The sequence below is a fragment of the Cryptomeria japonica genome, chromosome 4, assembly GCF_030272615.1.
Source record: "Cryptomeria japonica chromosome 4, Sugi_1.0, whole genome shotgun sequence".
NCBI classification, from domain to species: Eukaryota; Viridiplantae; Streptophyta; class Pinopsida; order Cupressales; family Cupressaceae; genus Cryptomeria; species Cryptomeria japonica.
Window position 1 is genome coordinate 451106750 of NC_081408.1, and position 19394 is coordinate 451126143.

General features: G+C 39.9%; 1 protein-coding gene across 3 annotated transcripts in view; it reads right to left on the bottom strand.

Annotated features, from left to right (window-relative positions):
- Window positions 1-19394, bottom strand: part of LOC131033741 (uroporphyrinogen decarboxylase, chloroplastic) — a 140280-nt gene that overhangs the window by 18066 nt on the left and 102820 nt on the right. For 2 of the 3 annotated variants that reach the window (XM_057965019.2, XM_057965021.2), the window contains exons 4-5: window positions 7206-7394; window positions 1280-1405 (exon numbers count right to left, since the gene is read on the bottom strand). In XM_057965019.2, the coding sequence (XP_057821002.2) occupies window positions 1280-1405; window positions 7206-7394 (315 nt within the window). The remainder of the gene's footprint in view (window positions 1-1279; window positions 1406-7205; window positions 7395-19394) is intronic. The other variant, XM_057965020.2, reaches the window with a different exon arrangement.

Sequence of the window (19394 nt, forward strand, 5' to 3'; positions counted from 1 at the left end):
CAGCAAGCAAGCAATGACTATCAAACAACCTTAAAAAAAATTAGTAATGTTGTTGGCAACATTTTGAACTCTCAGGCAAGGACAGTATTCTAAGCAAGGATGCTCCAGAATGCTCTCTATGACTTCAATCCAACTGAGGTCATATAGAGTTTATCAAATATAGAAAGAATATCACTAGGACAATGCAGAATATCGTCTCAGCAGAACAAAAAGTGTTGTGTTCGAAATGAAAATCAACTGACTAATCAGTGAGAATATACAAGCTAATATAAGCAATGATCAAACAGACAAAAAAGATCCACTGCAGAAATAAAATTGTCAATGCTGATGTTGAACCAACTCAGAAATAATAAAGAATATTAAATGCCGGAAAAACTTAAGCAGATAACAATAAAGTAAAACTTAATTAGGTCAAACTGTTATAGTTATTGAGCAAATAAATTCAACTACATTGTAAGAGAAATCAATTGCTATTTTCCCTTGGAGTTTGAGCTGCAGAGTAAAGAAAAGCAAGAGATGTGAGAAGAATGAATGTACTGACAAGTGACAACTATACATCAACGGTTTATATGTTCCAATCTACTTGTGTATCATTGGAACGTTCTTTGTGTGTGCCTTAAGGAATATTCACATGGTATAATCGATATCAACATATAAAACTAGTTAGATAGATGCAAATGATGAATTTGATTCTCAACTAAGACCTTTTCCTCTGATGCTCAATCAGAAAGAAGAAAACTAAAGATATTACCTTATTTAAATTAATTTTCAACACACACACAAACTATATAAAAAATTATGGCCATCTATAAGTTAGTAAATAGATTTGTCTTTTCAGAATAATCAATAATTTGACTCGATCTAGCCCAGGTGTAAAGATAAACTGCAACTAACAATTGGAGAAATCACTATTAAATTAGTGATTTTCCTCTGAAATTTAGAGGTACAGCTCCCTCGTTTAATGTAATCTTACTATGGGAGTATGCTTTTAACCAGAAAACAGGAAAGGAAAACTAACACCTGTGCATCACTATGGCATAGATGCGATTGGAAATAGGAATAAAAGGAGCAAGGTAAACAACACAAAGATTATCCACCCACGCCCCATGAATGATAAACAAGAGAAATAATCACTAATTCCTCTTCAGATATATGAATAGCTCAAAACTCAAAGATTCCATAGTAAATAGTATGCAAATAAGTGAACATATGCATGTTGGTAGATCCCATTTCAATTTAGCTGATAGCATCCAAAAATAGAATGAAAAAAGAAATATACCTTGGGTGATTGAAATGCCATTTGCTTTATTTTTGCAAAATGCTTAGAAGAGCCACCTTCTATGACATAAGAAGCCAGTGTAAATGGAGCTCCTACAAATCCTAGAACTGCGGCTTCATTTTTTACCTGGACATACCATGAAAAGCAATCTTTACAATTTATATAGCTCAAATAATTTTGATGCTATAAGTAACAAGAGCCAAAAGAATGATGAGGTTACTGTAGTTTTATTTAATAGCAGAAAGAGAAAAAAATGTGCTTTAAAAAATGGCTTGCACATCCGCTGATACAAAAGAGCTCGTAAATTGAACTCTTGCATTGATATGGACAAAATAAACGACTTATTCAGTATCGTATTTAACATAATATTCTTTCACATAAATGAATTTAGACTCTCTTCAATGAAATTTAATATGCATGCAGCTACACGCACCTTTGAATATTGGTTGTCTTGCCATAACATCCCTCCACTCTATGGGAAGACTAATTGCCATCAATTAGTCCCGATTCTCTTGTGATGGTCATAAATTTCCAGACAGCTTCTTCAAATTGTTTGTTTCTTATTTTCTTGTTCTTTTTCGAAAGATTGTTAGGAAGTCATGTAGTTGAAAATTTACATGGCTTGGGAGAATATTGGCACCAGCAATATTTTCTTTCATGAGGAAAGATACACAGATGATTACATAAGCTTTAATATGTGATGATAATTGTATTTGATAGGCTACAACTTCCAGGTGACAGCCTTCATATTAGTTGAGAGAACAGCAAAGGACAAACAAGATAAAGATGATCTAGAAAGGGGTGTTCAACTCTTGACTGACTATCTAGAATCCTTAGTTGATCCCACTCCTCAGCCAATAAGTCAGGCCAGTACATCCTTTGATCCAAACTCAGCATATGGCAAAGAAATGGTGAATAAAGTGCTCAAGTATAAATCTTTTGGAAAGGTCACTGAGGATTGAGTAAAGGATGTGAAGGTAAAAGGGGGTACCTTTATTGAACAAATCAGGAAAGTATATGACAATTTGAACTTGTTGAGAAATGCGATCAATGCAGAAATTACAAACACCAAACATGAAGAGGCTATGTGGCAACAAGTAGACATAGAATTGAAGGAGATCTTAGATATGGATCTTGATAAAGTGGCAGCAGAGCAGATTCTTCCTAATGCTAACGATCCACAATGCATAGTGTGGAGGAAGGGTATTGAATGGAAAATTTCTTTCTTGAAACAAAACTTGAAAAAACAGGTTAAGCTGCTGTTGAAAGAATGAAATAAAATAAGAGCTGACATCTTCAGAGAGCTCTCAATCATTGGAGCACCTCTAAAGAGGAAGGATGACAATGAAGAAGCCCAGGTTGAGAAGTTAAAGGAAGAATTTGAAAATAACATTAAAGAATTGTTCGGCGACCAGGCCTTTGACATTGAATACATGCAGAAACTAGCAGTGATCGGTGCTGCATTGACCCAATTTGAAGACGAGCCGACCACCAACACAAGCAAACTAGATGTCATTAAGAGAAACAAGACGTTGTGGAGATTGAGGACGAAAAATGTCATAATTCCTCAACATTCAAAGATCCAAGCGCTCAAATACTTCAAAGCTAGAGCAGCAGCCACCCAACAAGCACCAGTGGATGGAGCCAACATGGGTGCACAATATCAGCCGCCTTAGCAATAGTCTTTATTTTCTTTGTGAAATATTTAAAAGTTTCTAATGTTTCATTGTATTAAACTTTTTAATTATATTTTAAAGAAGCCATTTCATGACTCTTTGATGGTTACATTTGGAAGCCTTTAAATATGTAATCAAAAGATTTTGTAAATGATCAGAATTTTGATCCCCATCATATTGTTCTGATAGCAAGACTCGATCAAAAGGAAGAGAAAAGTAAAGTTTTGCCGCTTCGAAAGGAGTTCACAAATCTATGTGTTTGTAAATTTGGATGTCTATGTTATAAAAATTATTGTGAGTCTGTGTGCTTCACTTCATGTCTGGTTATAATCCTTCTGTGTGAGTGTGGTATCCATTTACTAAGCATTCATTCCCTTTCTCATTCTGATGAAATATTTTATTTTGAAAATTTATCTTTTTCACATATATTTCAATTTGTGTGTTGGAATATTGTGTGAGATTCGTTATATTCATACTTGCTGATATTTCAATCTGTGTGTTGGGGTATTGTTGTGGAATCCATCATTTTCATATCCAGTCATAGAGAAATTATTACTACATTTATTCCATGGCTATAAATAAATGTTGATTGCCTTCCCTGCTTTCTGGTTAAAAAAATACTGTTGTAATGTTTTCACACATCACCCCATTGCAAATGGGGACCCCCACTTTTTGCTTTGCTTTAGTGTTTTTCTTGGCAATATTTTCTTAGTTGTTAACCTTTACTTATGAGTGGGGTTGTTTCTGTCAGTCTAGGATGAGGAGTTGAGGTTAGGTCGCAAGAAGTTGTCAAGTTGCAAAGAAAGATGTTAAGTTACTAGGGTTTCTCATGGTCAATGTGTCTAGATGAGATCAAGTAACCCAGCGATCATTGAAATTTTAATGGGCAAGATTGTTTAGGTGAGCATGTCATTTGACATTTTGTGCAAACAAAGCTAGATGTTTCACCCTAAAAGGTGTGACCTCAGGCTTACAAAATTTCCTTCCAATGATGAAATACATCCATATAGCAAAGAATGAAGGCAATGGACTCAAAAAAATTTGAAGAAGAAAAATTTGACTAAGTCAACATTTTTCTTAAGTCATGGTCCTAATCCTCGCCTGCTCACCAAGAGAAATTTGTGCAAATAGACCTAAAAAGTGTGCCCATGCTAGAGAGGCAAGAATCACAAGATAATCTAAGACAATGCTAGTAAGGGATCAAGATTGAAGAATTCGGGTGCGAAGACAAAATTTGGCTAAGTAAAGATTTTGCTCAAGCCAAGGACCTTGCCCTAAGCAACGGATTTGTGTGAATGAAGCAAGAAATGCGCTCAAGCAAGAAGTTTTGCAAATGAGGGGTGAAAATGCGCTCAAGCAAGAAGTTGTGCAAATGAAGGTGAAAAATGCACTCAAGCAAGAAGTTGTGTGAATGAGGGGTAAAATGCGCTCAAGCAAGAAGGTTGTGCAAATGAAGGTGAAAAATGCGCTCAAGCAAGAAGTTGTGCGAATGAAGGTGAAAAATGCACTCAAACAAGAAGTTGTGCAAATGAGGGGTGAAAATGCGCTCAAGCAAGAAGTTGTGCAAATGAGGGGTGAAAATGTGCTCAAGCAAGAAGTTGTGCAAATGAGGGGTGAAAATGCACTCAAGCAAGAAATTGTGCAAATGAGGGGCGGAAATGCACCCAAGCAAGAAATTGTGCAAATGAGGGGCAAAAATGAACCTTAATTTGCACCCCGCCTTGAGGCTTGTGTGATTGAACATGAAATTGAGCCCACCTTTGTGCATATGGAGCATAAAAATGCACCCAGGTAAGGTGGTCAACTCAACCATAATGTACCGTGTTGAAGAGCATGAGATGAAGTGTGTGAAGTTAAATTTGAACCTAGACCTAAATGCAATATACATGTCACACTTGAGTTTGTGATTAATTTTAAATTTGCTTCTTTCATTCATAGTGTTTTGAATCGAGTTTATCTCTTTTGCACGTCTGATTGCAAGTGGATATGAAGGGATGCACAAGGATGCAAAACAAGTGTAAAAGGACTTCATCAAAGGTTATCAATGCTGTTAGCACTAAGCGGACAAACTGGAGCTAGCATCAAGTGAACAACATTAAAAAAGTCATACAAGCAAGATGATAGACTTCATAACTTCAGCTAGACAATTGCAACAAGATGAGGCTCTCAACATCTCAGAAGATCAAAGGCTTTGCTTAAGCAAGGCAAGTTAAACAATCAAAGCTAGAGGGTCGACTTGATCATGACGATGCCATCATCATCACACCAAGCTTAGAAATGTCGAGTATCAAGAGATATTGCTCAATCAAGTCTGCAATTCAAATTGAGGTGGCATCATTGTCATCACCGACCAATCAAAGAATTCCATGTCAGAATGTGCCATGCAAAGCAAAGTCTAGTAGAATTTCACCAAGTCAATCATAGTCTCTTCCATTCCTAGGATTAGACTAGCTTCCTAAACCCTAGCTAATTTGCCTTTTGTTTATACAGGCAAGTTCAAGTATAGCTTCCTAAATTTCAAGTTCCAGCAGCATTCAAGCAAAAGAGTTCATACAAAACATAAGTCCCCTTGTGATTACCAGCAATCACATCAACCATAGAGCTTATCCACGCGTCAAGACCTAACATTTGGAACCTTGGAGTCACCTCAAGTGATCACTTAGTTCAGCATTTGAGAGGATTTTGTTCAAGAGAGGAAAAGATACCTTGGTATTTTATTCTGTGTTGCATGATGTCATAAAAACACATCAACACATACCCCCATTTTTATAATTTTTAAAATCTATAAATTTGATTTAAGAAGGGAGCTATACCTCAAGAAAATTCAAAGGAAAGCTAATCAATAACCTACCCAACTGCTGTTAATACTTCTGTCCTCATCTTCTGGGTTGATAGAGTCCAAATTCAGTTACTGCAAAAGGGGACAAATCTGTTAACCAACACAAGGTAAACAGGGAACAAATATACCAACCTAACCCTCAAGGTGAGTTAAGGCATATGACCATCACAAAATTTATCATGCTGGTGCCTAGTAGGCACCCATTAATGTTCATCATCCCCATCCCTTTGGAAATCAAACTCACAAGTATATCTCTTCAATAATCTCCAAAATATCCTTACCCAATAATGGTCAGATATTCAGTTATACAATATTCCCTCAAAGGAAAGATTAAAAAGACGATAAGAGAATTCAAGATTCCATAATCCATGTCAATCAGCAAGAGATCCTCTCCAAAAACATGGCTTCAAAACAGACCATGGTGATGTCATTTTTTCTGTTCTTCAAAATTAAATGTCCTCCCTGGTCTCCACTCTCATGCTCTCTTCAATCACTTTGAAGATGATGTAAACAACTTCATGATTGGGTGATAATCTTTTGCTGGGTTCTTTCCTTTACTTCATATTCTATGTCAAAAATTGAAAGATAATTCTGAGCTTCCAGATCCAATACCTTAACATCTTTCCTGCATGCTAACTATGATCAAGGTAGAAGAGAATAGGTTTCCACAGTCAATAATGATCACAAATAGAATTTCTACATAGGTTTGTGTAACAAACCATCATCAGGCTAAAGTAGGCATTGTGATATAAAAGAATACAACCTAGGGCTCCTTATAGAAATAACCTTTGACATGACCATTAAAACCCTAATCCCCATTAAAATGCCCCACCCCATGAACCTGAATTAATGCATTGGAGTACATATATAAGGGAGGCTCTACTACATATCTACACAAATATCTGACAAATAGCCCAAGTTGAATAGTCAATTAAACCAAGCCAGCTGCTTTTGGTACTGGTTTTTGTTATTTTCGTGGAATAAGCAGTAGTCTTGACTCTCTGCCAATGTGCCATATGCCAAGATGAATACATACTCATTACTGACACAGTTGCCACCAAGAAGCCAGGCTCATAAGGCTATAGCAGCCACTGCTGCAATATCGAGATTGTTAATACAAGCAATTCAACTCAGCAGCAAATATCACTAATTTCACTGACTAATACTCAATCAACCTAAGTTGTAGTATATTCTCTTTAATTTTAACTTATAAAGGGCATTCTATTTTAATTCTTTATAATCTCATTCAATTGACTAAGAGTTTTAATATATTCAAGCAAAAAACAACTAATACAATATATTCAAGCAAAAACAACTAACACAAAATAGCAGTTTCAAGCAATAGACAAGGTTTTTGTGATTTTATCAGTGCAAGAGAGAGCAAAATGCATCGAATGGGTAAGAGTCATACCTCTTCTCGCAAGATTGAGAGTGTCTCACCAACATATGGCACAGATTCTTGTGGAACAAACTCCCTCACTTCAGCCACATCACCTAAGGTCTTGATTGGATTGAAAATAACTGGACCTCTTCCTTTAATAATGTCAAAAGGAATATTCATTCCTGACAAAGGAGTAAGAATGTCGGAGAACAAAATAACCTGTATCAAAAAGGTCAACTAAAATCAGAAAGCTCTGGAAATGATCATAATGTTATTGTCATCAGCAGAAACAAACTATAATTATCAATGCCAATTGTGATAAACTCAAGTGAATGCCAAGCCACAGGAACTGACTAAGTAGGATGTATAGCTTTTCATAGATATTGTTAAGCAAGACATTAACGAATAGGAAACAGAGACTTGCATAAAAGCAATAATAAAGGATTCGAAGATTTATTTTGGATGCAAGCTGTGAAATACTTTTGATTGCATGTAAACATAAGTAAGGGAACACTATCTTACCTTGTAAAGATACTTCAAAAGTAAGGAAAATTTAGTAATGCATCCCTGTCTCCATAATTCACGTTAAGTCCAAGCTACAGGACAGTCACGAACTACTAATTTTCTTCCTACTTTTAAATGATCATTGTCATAGATGTTAGGAGACGCTCTGGGAGAAGTACCCTACTGTTAGAATGATAATTCCTGACTGTTAATGGTCAACTAAGGTTGTTAGATTTCATTAATGTCTACAGTTGTAGGTAGTAGGTGACATTAAATACCGACAGTAATTTTTGTAACTTTTATATATTGTAACTTCCTCAGTTAATGAACAAGATTTTTTACCAGTGAATCTGATTTTCACATGGTATCAGAGCATAGGTAAGGAAATTTTATGAAAATTCTGTTTAGCATAATATTTTCGAAATTTTTCACAAACCCGCCTAGGGTTTTCCGGTGCCTTTGCAAATCGCATTTGAGGGTTTTCGCATCTGTTTTTTGCCTACCTGCGCGACTCTGTTTTTTGCGGTCTTTTTGTCCATGTTTTTTTCCAACAGCACTGTTTTCCGTGATTTTCGCATCTGTGTCCGCGCGTCTTTTTCGCGCCCATCGCGACCTTTTTCCGTGTCTGCAAATCAAAAAAAACCCGCATTTTTCGCACTGTCTGTGCGGTGATTCGGTGGCGATTTCGCGATAAATTGTGAAATTCCTCTGCACGCGGCGGGTTTTCTTTTTTCCAACGACTGTATTTCGCGTCGCGACAGAAATTTTTGTCGCGTTTTTCTGATTTCGGCCTGCACCAACGCCCTTCTCTGCACGTAAAGGATTTTTTCTGTTTTCTGCTTGTGCTGACGGTTTATTTGCACCCTAGGGTTTTCAAAAACCCTCACTTTTTTCGACACCTAGGGTTTTGGGTTCCTTTTTTTCTTCTAGGTTCTGTGTAAATTTTCTGCAGCAAAACCTCAATTTTTTGGCGGCTAGGATTTAGCCGGCTAGGGTTTTATCAAAACCCTCAGTTTTTTCGGTTGGATAAAATTTAAACCATAGATTCTTGGTGGGTTTTTCGAGATCTGAACTGGGTTGTCATCAGATTTTTCCGGGTCTTTCGAAAAAAATGTGCCTCAAAAACCGTGCCAAAGTTTCAATTTCTACCTCTAAATCTGACTTGCAGAATTTGTTTCTAAAAACCCTTTGGTTTTCATGCATTCATGCCTTCACCACTTCGACCTTGGGCTACGTGATGGCATCGCTGACGAACATTATGCTCGAAAGCAACCAGAAGTTCAATGGCCGCAACTACAACACTTGGAAGCAACGTATGTTGACGATTTTTTATTACCGACGTCTTGATGCAGTTGTTCTAGGCACGTCTCAACATCCATGCGCTGCCGGAAAAGATCAGGACAAATGGGATGAGCGCAACCAGGAAGCCATCATGCTCATCAAACTCTCTGTTACCGACGAGCAGCTACCTCAGGTACCATCCGACAAAGTTGCGAAGGAAATATGGGATCAGTTGAAGAGTCTCCATGAAACCTCTAACAAGAGTAGAGCATTCTTCCTCAAGAATATGCTCTTCACGATCATGATGGATGAGAAAACATCTCTTCAGGAGCATCTGACAAAGATCAAGGCTATTCGTGACCAGCTGGAAGCTATTGGTCGAAAAATGGAGGAAGAAGATATGGTGGTCATTACTCTGAAGGGTCTCCCACGCTCGTATGAGCATTTCATTGAAACACTCAATATCACTTCCACTGACATCGATTTGAAGTTTTCCGATCTTTGTAACAAGCTTTTACAGCAAGATCGGTGGCGACAGCAGTTTGGAAGCAGTACCAATTCTCCCTCCACCGAGCAAGCGTTCTCTGCCAAATCTTCTGCTAAGAACAAAGGGAAGGCTCAATCTTCTCAGATGAAAGGCTCTGGTTCTTCTCAGGACAGCAAGAAGAAGAAGAACGTTCAGTGCAATTATTGTCACAAGTTTGGTCACATGAAGACCGAGTGTCGCATTCGATTGGCTTTTGAACAAAAGAAGCAGGGAGGGTCTCAACAGAAAGCAAATGTCGCCAAACACTCCGAGCAGAAAGAATCTACTTTCTATGCTTTTGTGGTCAAGAGAATAGCAGATCCAGTACCCTCTTCTGCCTAATATATTGATTCAGGAGCTTCACAGCATTTTACTCATCGTCGGGATTGGTTCACAAAATTTGAACCATTCTCGAATTCAATAATCTTCGGAGGAGAAGAGTACACAGTTGTTGGTAAGGGCACTGTCTAGATTCACTTAGGAGGTAGAAATTTACTTTTTCTTGATGTCTACTATGTTTCAGGCATGCAACATAATCTCCTCTCCATCAGTTAGATCATGAGGCATTCTCCTCAATTAGATGTTGTCTTCAATTCGTCCATCTGCAACATCGTTGATAGGGAGACTTGTACTACAATCGCTATGGGACTTGAAGATCATGGTTTGTATAGACTTGTTGATTCCGGTGATTCTCGAGAGCATGCTTTGGTTGCTAGGAGTACATCCATCATAACACTTTGGCATCAGCATTATGGACACTTAAACGTGCACTATCTCTCTTAGTTATATCGGGAGGGTTTGGTTACTGGTCTAACTGAGATCCAACCTCAAAAGCATGGAATTTGTGCAGCCTGTCAAGCTGGGAAGCAGCATCGGACACCATTCTTGGATGGTGATTCTTGGCGAGCCTCCAAGGTCCTTCAATTGGTTCACGCTGATGTATGTGGGCCAATGAACACTCCATCTGTTACTGGTTGCAAGTACTTCTTGTTATTTGTTGACGATTTCAGTCGTAAAATGTGGGTGTATTTTTTGAAAAATAAATCAGATGTGTTCAGTACATTTCAGCGGTTTAAGGCCTTAGTTGAAAAAGAATCTGGTTCTCAAATTGTCACTCTAAGGTCAGATATTGGGGCGGAGTTTTGTTCCAATGACTTCTCTACATTTTGTGCTACACATGGCATTAAACACCAACTCACCACACCATACACCTTGTTTTCCCCGTAGGGTGTCAGGTTAAGACATTGCATAAATGACAGAAGTACACAGAATATATGGAACTCACAAGTGTTCTATTGATTCATAATAAGCCAGTACATACAATGATAGCAATATGTTCGACTACAATAGCATGTCCAAAGACTGGAAACAGATACAATATAAAGGAGTCGGTCAGTTACCCGGTGCCAATTGCCAGCAACCGACAGGTTAACTGTCGATGCTAACACAATTTACCTTAATGCTTAATTACCCGTCAAGTCATCCCGGCACATTTCTTTTAACAGTTGCGTTTTCCATTCTTGGGACATCTTCGTTGCATTTTTGTCAATCTTTCTCCCTTTATCCGGGATGCCAAAAACCCTCTCGAAATCATCCGGATTAAAAGAAACTATGATATCTGTATGCTGAAACTTAAATGACGACGTACGCAACTCTGGATCATAGGTTTTGATCATAGTGCACAAGCATGGTTCAAATTCCTTAATAGAAAAGATGGGCATTTGTACTGCGTCATGGACGCGTGCTTTGGCAAGGGCTACTTTGACCTCAATGTCGACTGGGGTTAGGGCCGTTTCCCACCATTGTCTGCACGTACTGCCAGTTAGTCTCTCAAACGTCACAGTGTCTGGCGTGACTTTGTGCATGCGTGCAACCTGCACCATGGCCTTCCCCCAGCTCGCATCCTGCTGATCACCCATTGAATCCTTTTCGTGTTGTCCTCTCTGGGATTCCTATAGCCTCCTTCGCCAATCTAATTTCTTCAACCTTCTAGTTGCCTGCTCCATCAACTGAATTTTGTTTCCCGGGGTTCAAATGCTAACCGTTCCCAATGTCCTAACTATCTTTTTCGCCAATTCCGGTATGGTTGTACAGCTGCCTTAGTGTGTACGGCGTGGCAATTTTTGCTCTTGTACGGTTGCAGGATGTTTCGACTGCTTTCCCTGATTATGCTCACATACTATGGTCGATTTCGCTCCTCCTGTATAGTGTTGGATGAAATGGTGTACGGAATATGCACCTGGTAATCAAAACATCTATCAATTCAAAACCGTACGAGCCTTTCTCTTTCCCTGCGGATCGACTAATTTGCCATCGTACGGAATTGTACGGCTTTTTCTCTTTCCTGGCGCTTGTGTCCGTACGGAACTGTACGGAATTGTTTCGTACTAAAATGCTTGTGTCCATACTAAAATGTCCTCGTACTAACAAGTAATTCCATACTAAAATGTCCTCCCCGTACTAATAAGTAATTCCATCGACCTGGTGATGATTTCCGTACTAACAAGTAATTTCATCGACCTGGCAGTGATTTCCGTACTAACAAGTAATTCCGTCGACCTGGCAATGATTTCCGTACTAACAAGTAATTTCGTCGACCTGGCAATGATTTCCGTACTAACAAGTAATTTTGTCGACCTGGCAATGATTTCCGTACGGAAATTTCCTTCTGGCCCCAGTCCGTACGGAATTAAGACTGTTATTTCGCCATTTCCAATGTATGCTGCACTTTATTTTCCTTCATGTCTCTACTAACTAAGTCCCATTTTAATATTTGCCAAAATTAAAACATTGCTTGTAAGAGAAATATCAAAAATGTGTTTTTTTTTGTTTTTCCAAAATTTATTTTCCTAATCTAATTGCCCAGAGAGTCTTCGGCTCGGGTCCCATGCCTCTGGGATCGCCCTTCATCCTTCTCGGTTTGCCTCGCCCGAGAGTCTCCCGCTTTGGTCCTGTGCCTCTCGAGTCGCCTGCCCAGCCTCTCGGGTCCCCCTCCATCCTCTCGGGTCCCCCTCCGGACTCTCGGGTGTCCTTTCGGCCTCTCGGGTCCCCTGCGTGCTTCTCGTGGTAGGGTTTCAATTTGGACCCATTGATGGCAAGTCTATTTTCAATGGCCATCCGAAGACCTGGAACCATAAATTCTACAGGAACCAGGGTCTCCTTCCTGTACATAAGAAGAAGAAGAAGAATAAAGATTTTGAAGGCTGCAGCCTTCCACACAAGGTTCCAATCGTTGTCGATACGAATGATCTTGGGATTATCTACATCACCGAGGTTTGTCTCCTTCAATTTTACCTCTTGATACCTAATGGGTTCTTCCTTCGGGAATTGGTGTGCGGTGGTGTCACTCACACAGGCATCTCCCTTCCAATATTCTCTGTATTCCGGCAGGTACACCTCCTCTATTATTGCTCTAGTTCCTCTACTTCGAGCCTGTAGCTCTGGAACATTTCGTAATCCTCCATCTACTAGTGGAAGAGCCCATTCAATGACCCCGTCTCGTCCTCGAAGCACTCTCCTAGTTTGAGAATCCCTTCGTCGTTGGGCTCCCTGCAGCCCCGTCCTTCTCCTTCACCCTCCGATTCCGAAGATGATGCCAGTTCCTCACTAACCAACTGCATCCCAAGGTCTATGAAAAACTTCCTTCCTCCATTCTCCATAGACAGAGTGTTCTTCTTCCAGTTGTGGGTGGCCTTGGCTGCCACCAGCCACCCTCTCCCTAAGATCGCATCATACCCTTTTTTCTTTAGTGGGATTACCATGAAGTCCAGTATGAAGGGTTGCCCCCTGATGGTCACTTGCAGGCACATCAGTGTCCCGATGGGTTTGATTCCATGTTGATCTGCTCCCAGCAGATTGAATGTAGGTGGCCACAGCGTCGGCTTCCCCAACTTCCGCCAGGTTTCTTCTGGAAGAACATTCACTCCCGATCCACCATCAACGATGGTATCGGTTAGAATGGTGCCAAGGATACCCATCTCCATAATGGTCGGGTTCCTTCCAATGTTAACTGCCAGCTCTTTGTATTGGATCCGGCTCTTTGTATTGTTATTGTTGTTATTGGTGTTTCGTCCTCCCCACCGGTTATCTCGGTAGCCTCCCGATGTTGCATTGTTGTTCGCCTGGGAGCTGCCGGTACCGCCCAATGTAGTTGGTTGTTCCTGCGTAAGCAATACTTGTTGGTTTCGTGTTTTCATGTTGTAGGGGCATTCCCTGGTGGGATGCCCCATCAACTGGCATATATCACAATAGGCCTTCTTTGGGCAGGAGCCTTTCGTGTGGCCATCCGTCTTAGATTTCGTGCACCAAAGCTCCCTTTCGTCGGTCTTGCTCGCACCTCCCTTCATAACCTTCAGCTCTTTCATCATCCTCAGCATGTCCTTCTGTAGGGCTTGCACTTTTTTGCCAGACTCGTCGTCGCTGCTGCTTCCCTCGGAAGAGTCATCATCCTCGGACGAGCTATCCTTCTTTTTCTTCTTGGATGTCTTGGTCTTGCTCTCAAGATCCATCGCTCTATTATATGCAACCCTTGTGCTCCCCCGGCACCTTCGGCCATACCGTCACCTTCAGTCGTCTCCCTCCAGTTGGTTGTCTCCCTCTGGTTGTCCTCCGAAATGGACAAGTTCTTTAGTAGGTCTCTGGTAGCGTCGATCAGGTTTAGACTTCGCCTTGTTTGTTCCACCAAATCTTCGCGACTTCTTACCCTACGGTGGTATTCTGGCGATCTATAGAGTTCTCCTTCGGCACCCTCTATGACTTCTTCTAGGTTCCCTTCGTGCAACCCTACGACAGTGTAGAGAGTGTAATTCTCTCTGTCTATCTCTGCCTCCGCAACCTCCGTGACACCTCCTGGGTTCCCTTCAAGCAACCCCTCGGCCGGTTGTTCGTCGGCAAGCTACCTTAGCCTACGCCTTCAATCTATCTGTTGTCTGAGATTCAACGGTCTTTGTGCCACTTCCCATTCGTTACTTTGTATCTTTTTATTTTTGTCCTTATTTAGTATATTGGGCATAAATCACTTCCGTACATAGCAAGCACACATCATGTACACAAAACAAAACAAAAAAAAAACTTTTATTAATTCATCCTTCGTACATAATGTATGTCGCTGACATACTCATTACAATGGGGGTGTTCTTATTCTCTCTAACCATCAGAGTTCATGTATTGCGCTCATCTTCTCGGCGCTCCCTAAATTCCCCTAGAATTTGTTGTCGTCGGTTCTCTCGGTAGATGTCTTCCCTTCAATTCTGGAGAGCCAAAAATCCTTGTGCCAAAAGGTTAGGCAGTTCGCTCATCAACCGATTCACAGTGGGGCTTACTCCGAGCGAACTCCACACAGCATCTTCTGGGACATCTTTGGCGGTGGCTTCCCTCCGTACGTGTGTTTCGATTGCCGTCTGTAGGATGCAGGAGAAATCCTTCGTGAGTGTCTTTTCCCCCTCGAACAATTCGTCGGGTTCTCTGTCAGGGTCACTCGTTCCTTCTGGTAAGGGTTGTCCCATTATCCGTGTGCCATGTAGTATGTCCTTTTCCCATTGCTCCCAGGTTTTTACTTAGGCAACAGTGCCAAATGTTTTCCCCGTAGGGTGTCAGGTTGAGACATTGCATAAATGGCAAAAGTACACAGAATATATGGAACTCACAAGTGTTCTATTGATTCATAATAAGCCAGTACATACAATGATAGCAATATGTTCGACTACAATAGCATGTCCAAAGGCTGGAAACAGATACAATATAAAGGAGTCGGCCAGTTACTTGCCAACTGCCGACACCCGATGGGTTAACTGTCGATGCTAACACAATTTACCTTAATGCTTAATTACCCGACAACACACCCCTCAGTAGAATGGTGTAGTTGAACGAAGAAATTGCACCATTACTGAAATGGCTCGTTCTATGATAGAACATAGAAATGTTCCTAAGAAATACTGGGCTGAAGCAGTTTACACTGCAGTCTATCTGCTAAATCGGCCACCTACACATGTCGTGAGAAGATGACTCCTAAAGAAGCCTGGTTAGGACGCAAGCCTAAAGTGGGCCATTTGAAAGTCTTCGGTTCTACGGCTCACGTATGGATTCCAGACACTATGCGTGCTAAGCTAGATTCAAAGAGCCAAACACTTATGTTTACTGGTTACAACGACAACCACAAGGCCTACAGGTTGATTGATGTGGAGACAGATCGTCTCATTTTCAGTCGTGATGTTGTGGTTGATGAGACTACTGGTCCATTTATGCCATCTACTACTCCTAGTCCTGCGACTCAATTTGTGAAGACTCCTGATGTTGGTGTTCATCTTCCTCTTGGTTCCCATGATGGGAGGGCTTCAAAGCATTCTGACTCTGAAGATGAGGAATCTACCGATCCACCACCACCTCATTTTCCACAGGATTCGCATCCAAATGACTTTGTTCTAGGAACTCCAGGGGATGTTGTTCCTCGGCCTCCAATGCCAGATGTTGGTACTTCTACCCTCAGGCCTAAGTGGTGGGCCAAGACTATCGGAGATCTTCATGATGATGAGTTTATTGAGGGCAGATCCGCTCACAGAAAGAGAAAGCAGCCAAATACAATCAACTTTTGCACTTATGACCAACATCTACAGCATCCATGAGCCCCAGACATATTCCTAGGCTAAAGGCATTCCTGAGTGGGAAAAGGCTATGGAGACAGAATACCATAGTCTTCTGAAGAATAACACTTGGGTTCTTTTTGATTTGCCTCTTGGGAAGAAACCTATTAGCTATAAATGGGTTTACAAAGTCAAGTATCATGCAAATGGTACTTTGGATAAGTACAAGGCCAGATTGGTTGCTTGGGGTTTTACACAGCAGGAGGGCATTGACTACGAGGAGACTTTTGCTCCTACTGCCAATATGAGTACCATTCGTCTTCTTCTTGCCATTGCAGCTCAGTTTGGATGGAAACTTCACTAGATGGACGTTTAGAGTGCATTCCTCAATGGTGACTTGCAGGAAGAAGTTTATATGATTCAACCTCTTGGCTTCAAGGTTCCTAGTAAGGAAAATCAGGTTTGCAGATTGGTAAAAGCTCTCAATGGCCTAAAGCAAGCCCCTCGGGCTTGGTACTTCAAGATTGATCGGTATTTGGTTGAACATGGTTTTCAACGCAATCCCTCTAACACTAATATGTACGTCAAACTTTCCGGTGATGAGATCCTTTTTCTTGTTGTCTACGTGGATGACTTGATCATTATTGGAAATTCAGCACATTTGATTGCCGCAATCAAACAGAACTTGTGCCAAGCTTTTGACATGACATCTTTGGGGCTTCTCCATTATTGCTTAGGGGTCGAAGTGTGGCAGACTGATGACAGTATCTTTATTTCACAGTCCAAGTATGCCCGCACTTTGTTGGATAAGTTTCGAATGCAGGATTGTAAACCTGCTTCCACACCTATGGAGAAAGGGCTGAAGTTATCAGCCAAGTCTGATTCACCAGAAGTAGATGAAACAAAATTCAGACTGCTAGTAGGCAGCCTCATCTATCTCACTGCCACTAGACCTGACATCAGTTTTGTTGTCAGCTACATCTCTCGCTTCATGACAGCACCAAAAATTGATCATTCGATTGCAACGAAGCGAGTGTTGCGATATGTGAAAGGCACTTCCGACTATGGCATTTTGTATAGCAAGTACAACGATCCAAAGCTGATTGGTTATACTGACTCAGATTGGGCAGGATCAGTAGATGACAGAAAATTCACTTCTGGATACGTATTCAGTTTGGGTACTGGTGCTGTCACTTGGAGCAGCAAGAAGCAACAGGTCGTGGCTCTTTCCTCAACCGAAGCCGAATACCAGGGAACAATCAAGGCCGCATGTGAGGCATTTTGGCTCCGAAGGATGCTCTCTAACATGCAAATGCCATAGACAGGTCCTTCTCCCTTGTATACTAATAATCAAGGGGTGCTCAAACTTGCCAAAAATCCAATCTTCGATGAACATACCACGCATGTAGAACTTCATTGTCACTACATCTGCAAGCTGGTAGAAGACGGATCAGTTTAGTTGCAGTATGTTCCGACTGCGGATCAGACTGCGGATATTCTCACTAAGTCTCTAAGTCCGGACAAATTTGTAAAATTCAAGGGGCAACTTGGTGTTTTTGATAGATTGACCATTAAGGGAGGGTGTTAGAATAATAATTCCTTATTGTTTATGGTCAACTTAGGTTGTTAGATTTCATTAATGTCTATAGTTGTAGGTAGTCGGTGACATTAAATACCTACAGTATTTTTTGTAACTTTTATATGTTGTAACTTCCTCAGTTTAATGAACAAGATTTTTTACCAGTGAATCTGATTTTCACACGTACTTCCTCAGCTTACCCCATTTTCCAATGTGTGTTACTGGAAACAGTATTGGCCCTTCTATGGTGATTAATGAGGTTGGTCCCCTTGTGTGGAGATTGAGAAGGATATTAGCTCTTTTGTGATGATCGATAAGGATGTTGGCTCTTTCTCCACAACGAATTCTGGTACAATTTTCTTATAGCCAGGCCTGTTATATTAAACCAGTTGTTTCTTTAGCAAGCAGCCTTCCCCTTACATGATTATTACTTGAATTTTTTGCATCATATGGCTCTATCTTTTCTGGCTTGTCTAGTGCTTACCTGTTTTGCATTAACCATCTCTAGTTAGCACCTTTTCTGTTGTTAATTTTAGTTACTCTTTCAGTCTAAGTCACAGAGTTCGCCGAACTTCTGGCTTGGAGTTCGAAATTCGGTGAACCCATAAACGCTGCCAAAAAATCGTAAAAATACGCCTAAAGTTTGACCCGGTTTTCGAAACATTTTTTTGTGGGCGCTTTTTAGGGTTTATGTCATTTTTTTTTAATATTATCGCGCGGAATAGGGTTTTTGTTTGTTTTTCCGCTCGCGTTGTGCCTATGCGTCGCGTGTTCGTGCCTGTGCGTGTCGTGTTCGTGCCTGACCCTGCGTGTTTGTGCCTGTGCGTGCCGTGTTCGCGCCTGTTGTTGGCCCCTGTGTGTTTGCAGTTCGCACCCTGCGTGTGTTCGCGTCGTGATCTCCATTCGGGCTGCGGGCTGCGTGATCTCCATTCGGGCTGCGGGCTGCGTGATCTCCATTCGGGCTGCAGGCTGTGGGCTACGGGATCTCCATTCGGGCCTACGTGTTCAGGTACGCCATTCTTTCTTCCTACCTTTTTTTTTATATTTTATAATAATTTATTAGATATTATTAATATTTTATATTTATATAGATTATTATTTATTTATATTTAAATGTTTTTATATTTTATATTTATATAAAGATATTAAGATGTTTTATATTTATATTAAGATATTTTATATTTATATTAAGATATTTTATATTTATATTTAAATGTTTTTATATTTTATATTTCTTAGATATTAAGATATTCTCCAATCTTTTATATAAATGTTTTTATATTTTTATGTTTTATTAGATATTAAGATAAATTTTATATTTTATAATAATATTTGTATTTTAGATAAATTTTATGTTTTCTAATTTATATTTTAAATAGATGTTTTTATATTTTATATGTTTTATATTTTATGTTTTATGTTTTACATAAAAAGATAAAACATGTTTTAGAAGATATATTCAGATTTTATAATAAAAATTGATATATTTTTGTTTTATGCTTATTGAAATATAATTTAATATTACTTTTCCTTTTTAGAGTCAAAAGTAAAAATTTCATATATTTAGTTTTGATGTTTTTAAAATAGAATGTAAATAATTTAAATACTAAATATTGTTTTTCTTTTAAAACATTACAGATTGTAACAAAATGCCTCCTAAAAAATCAGATTCTCTAGTATGGAAATATGTGACACGTGATGGTAATGAGCTCTTTTGTAAGGAATGTAAGAAACCTTTCAAAGGAAGTTTA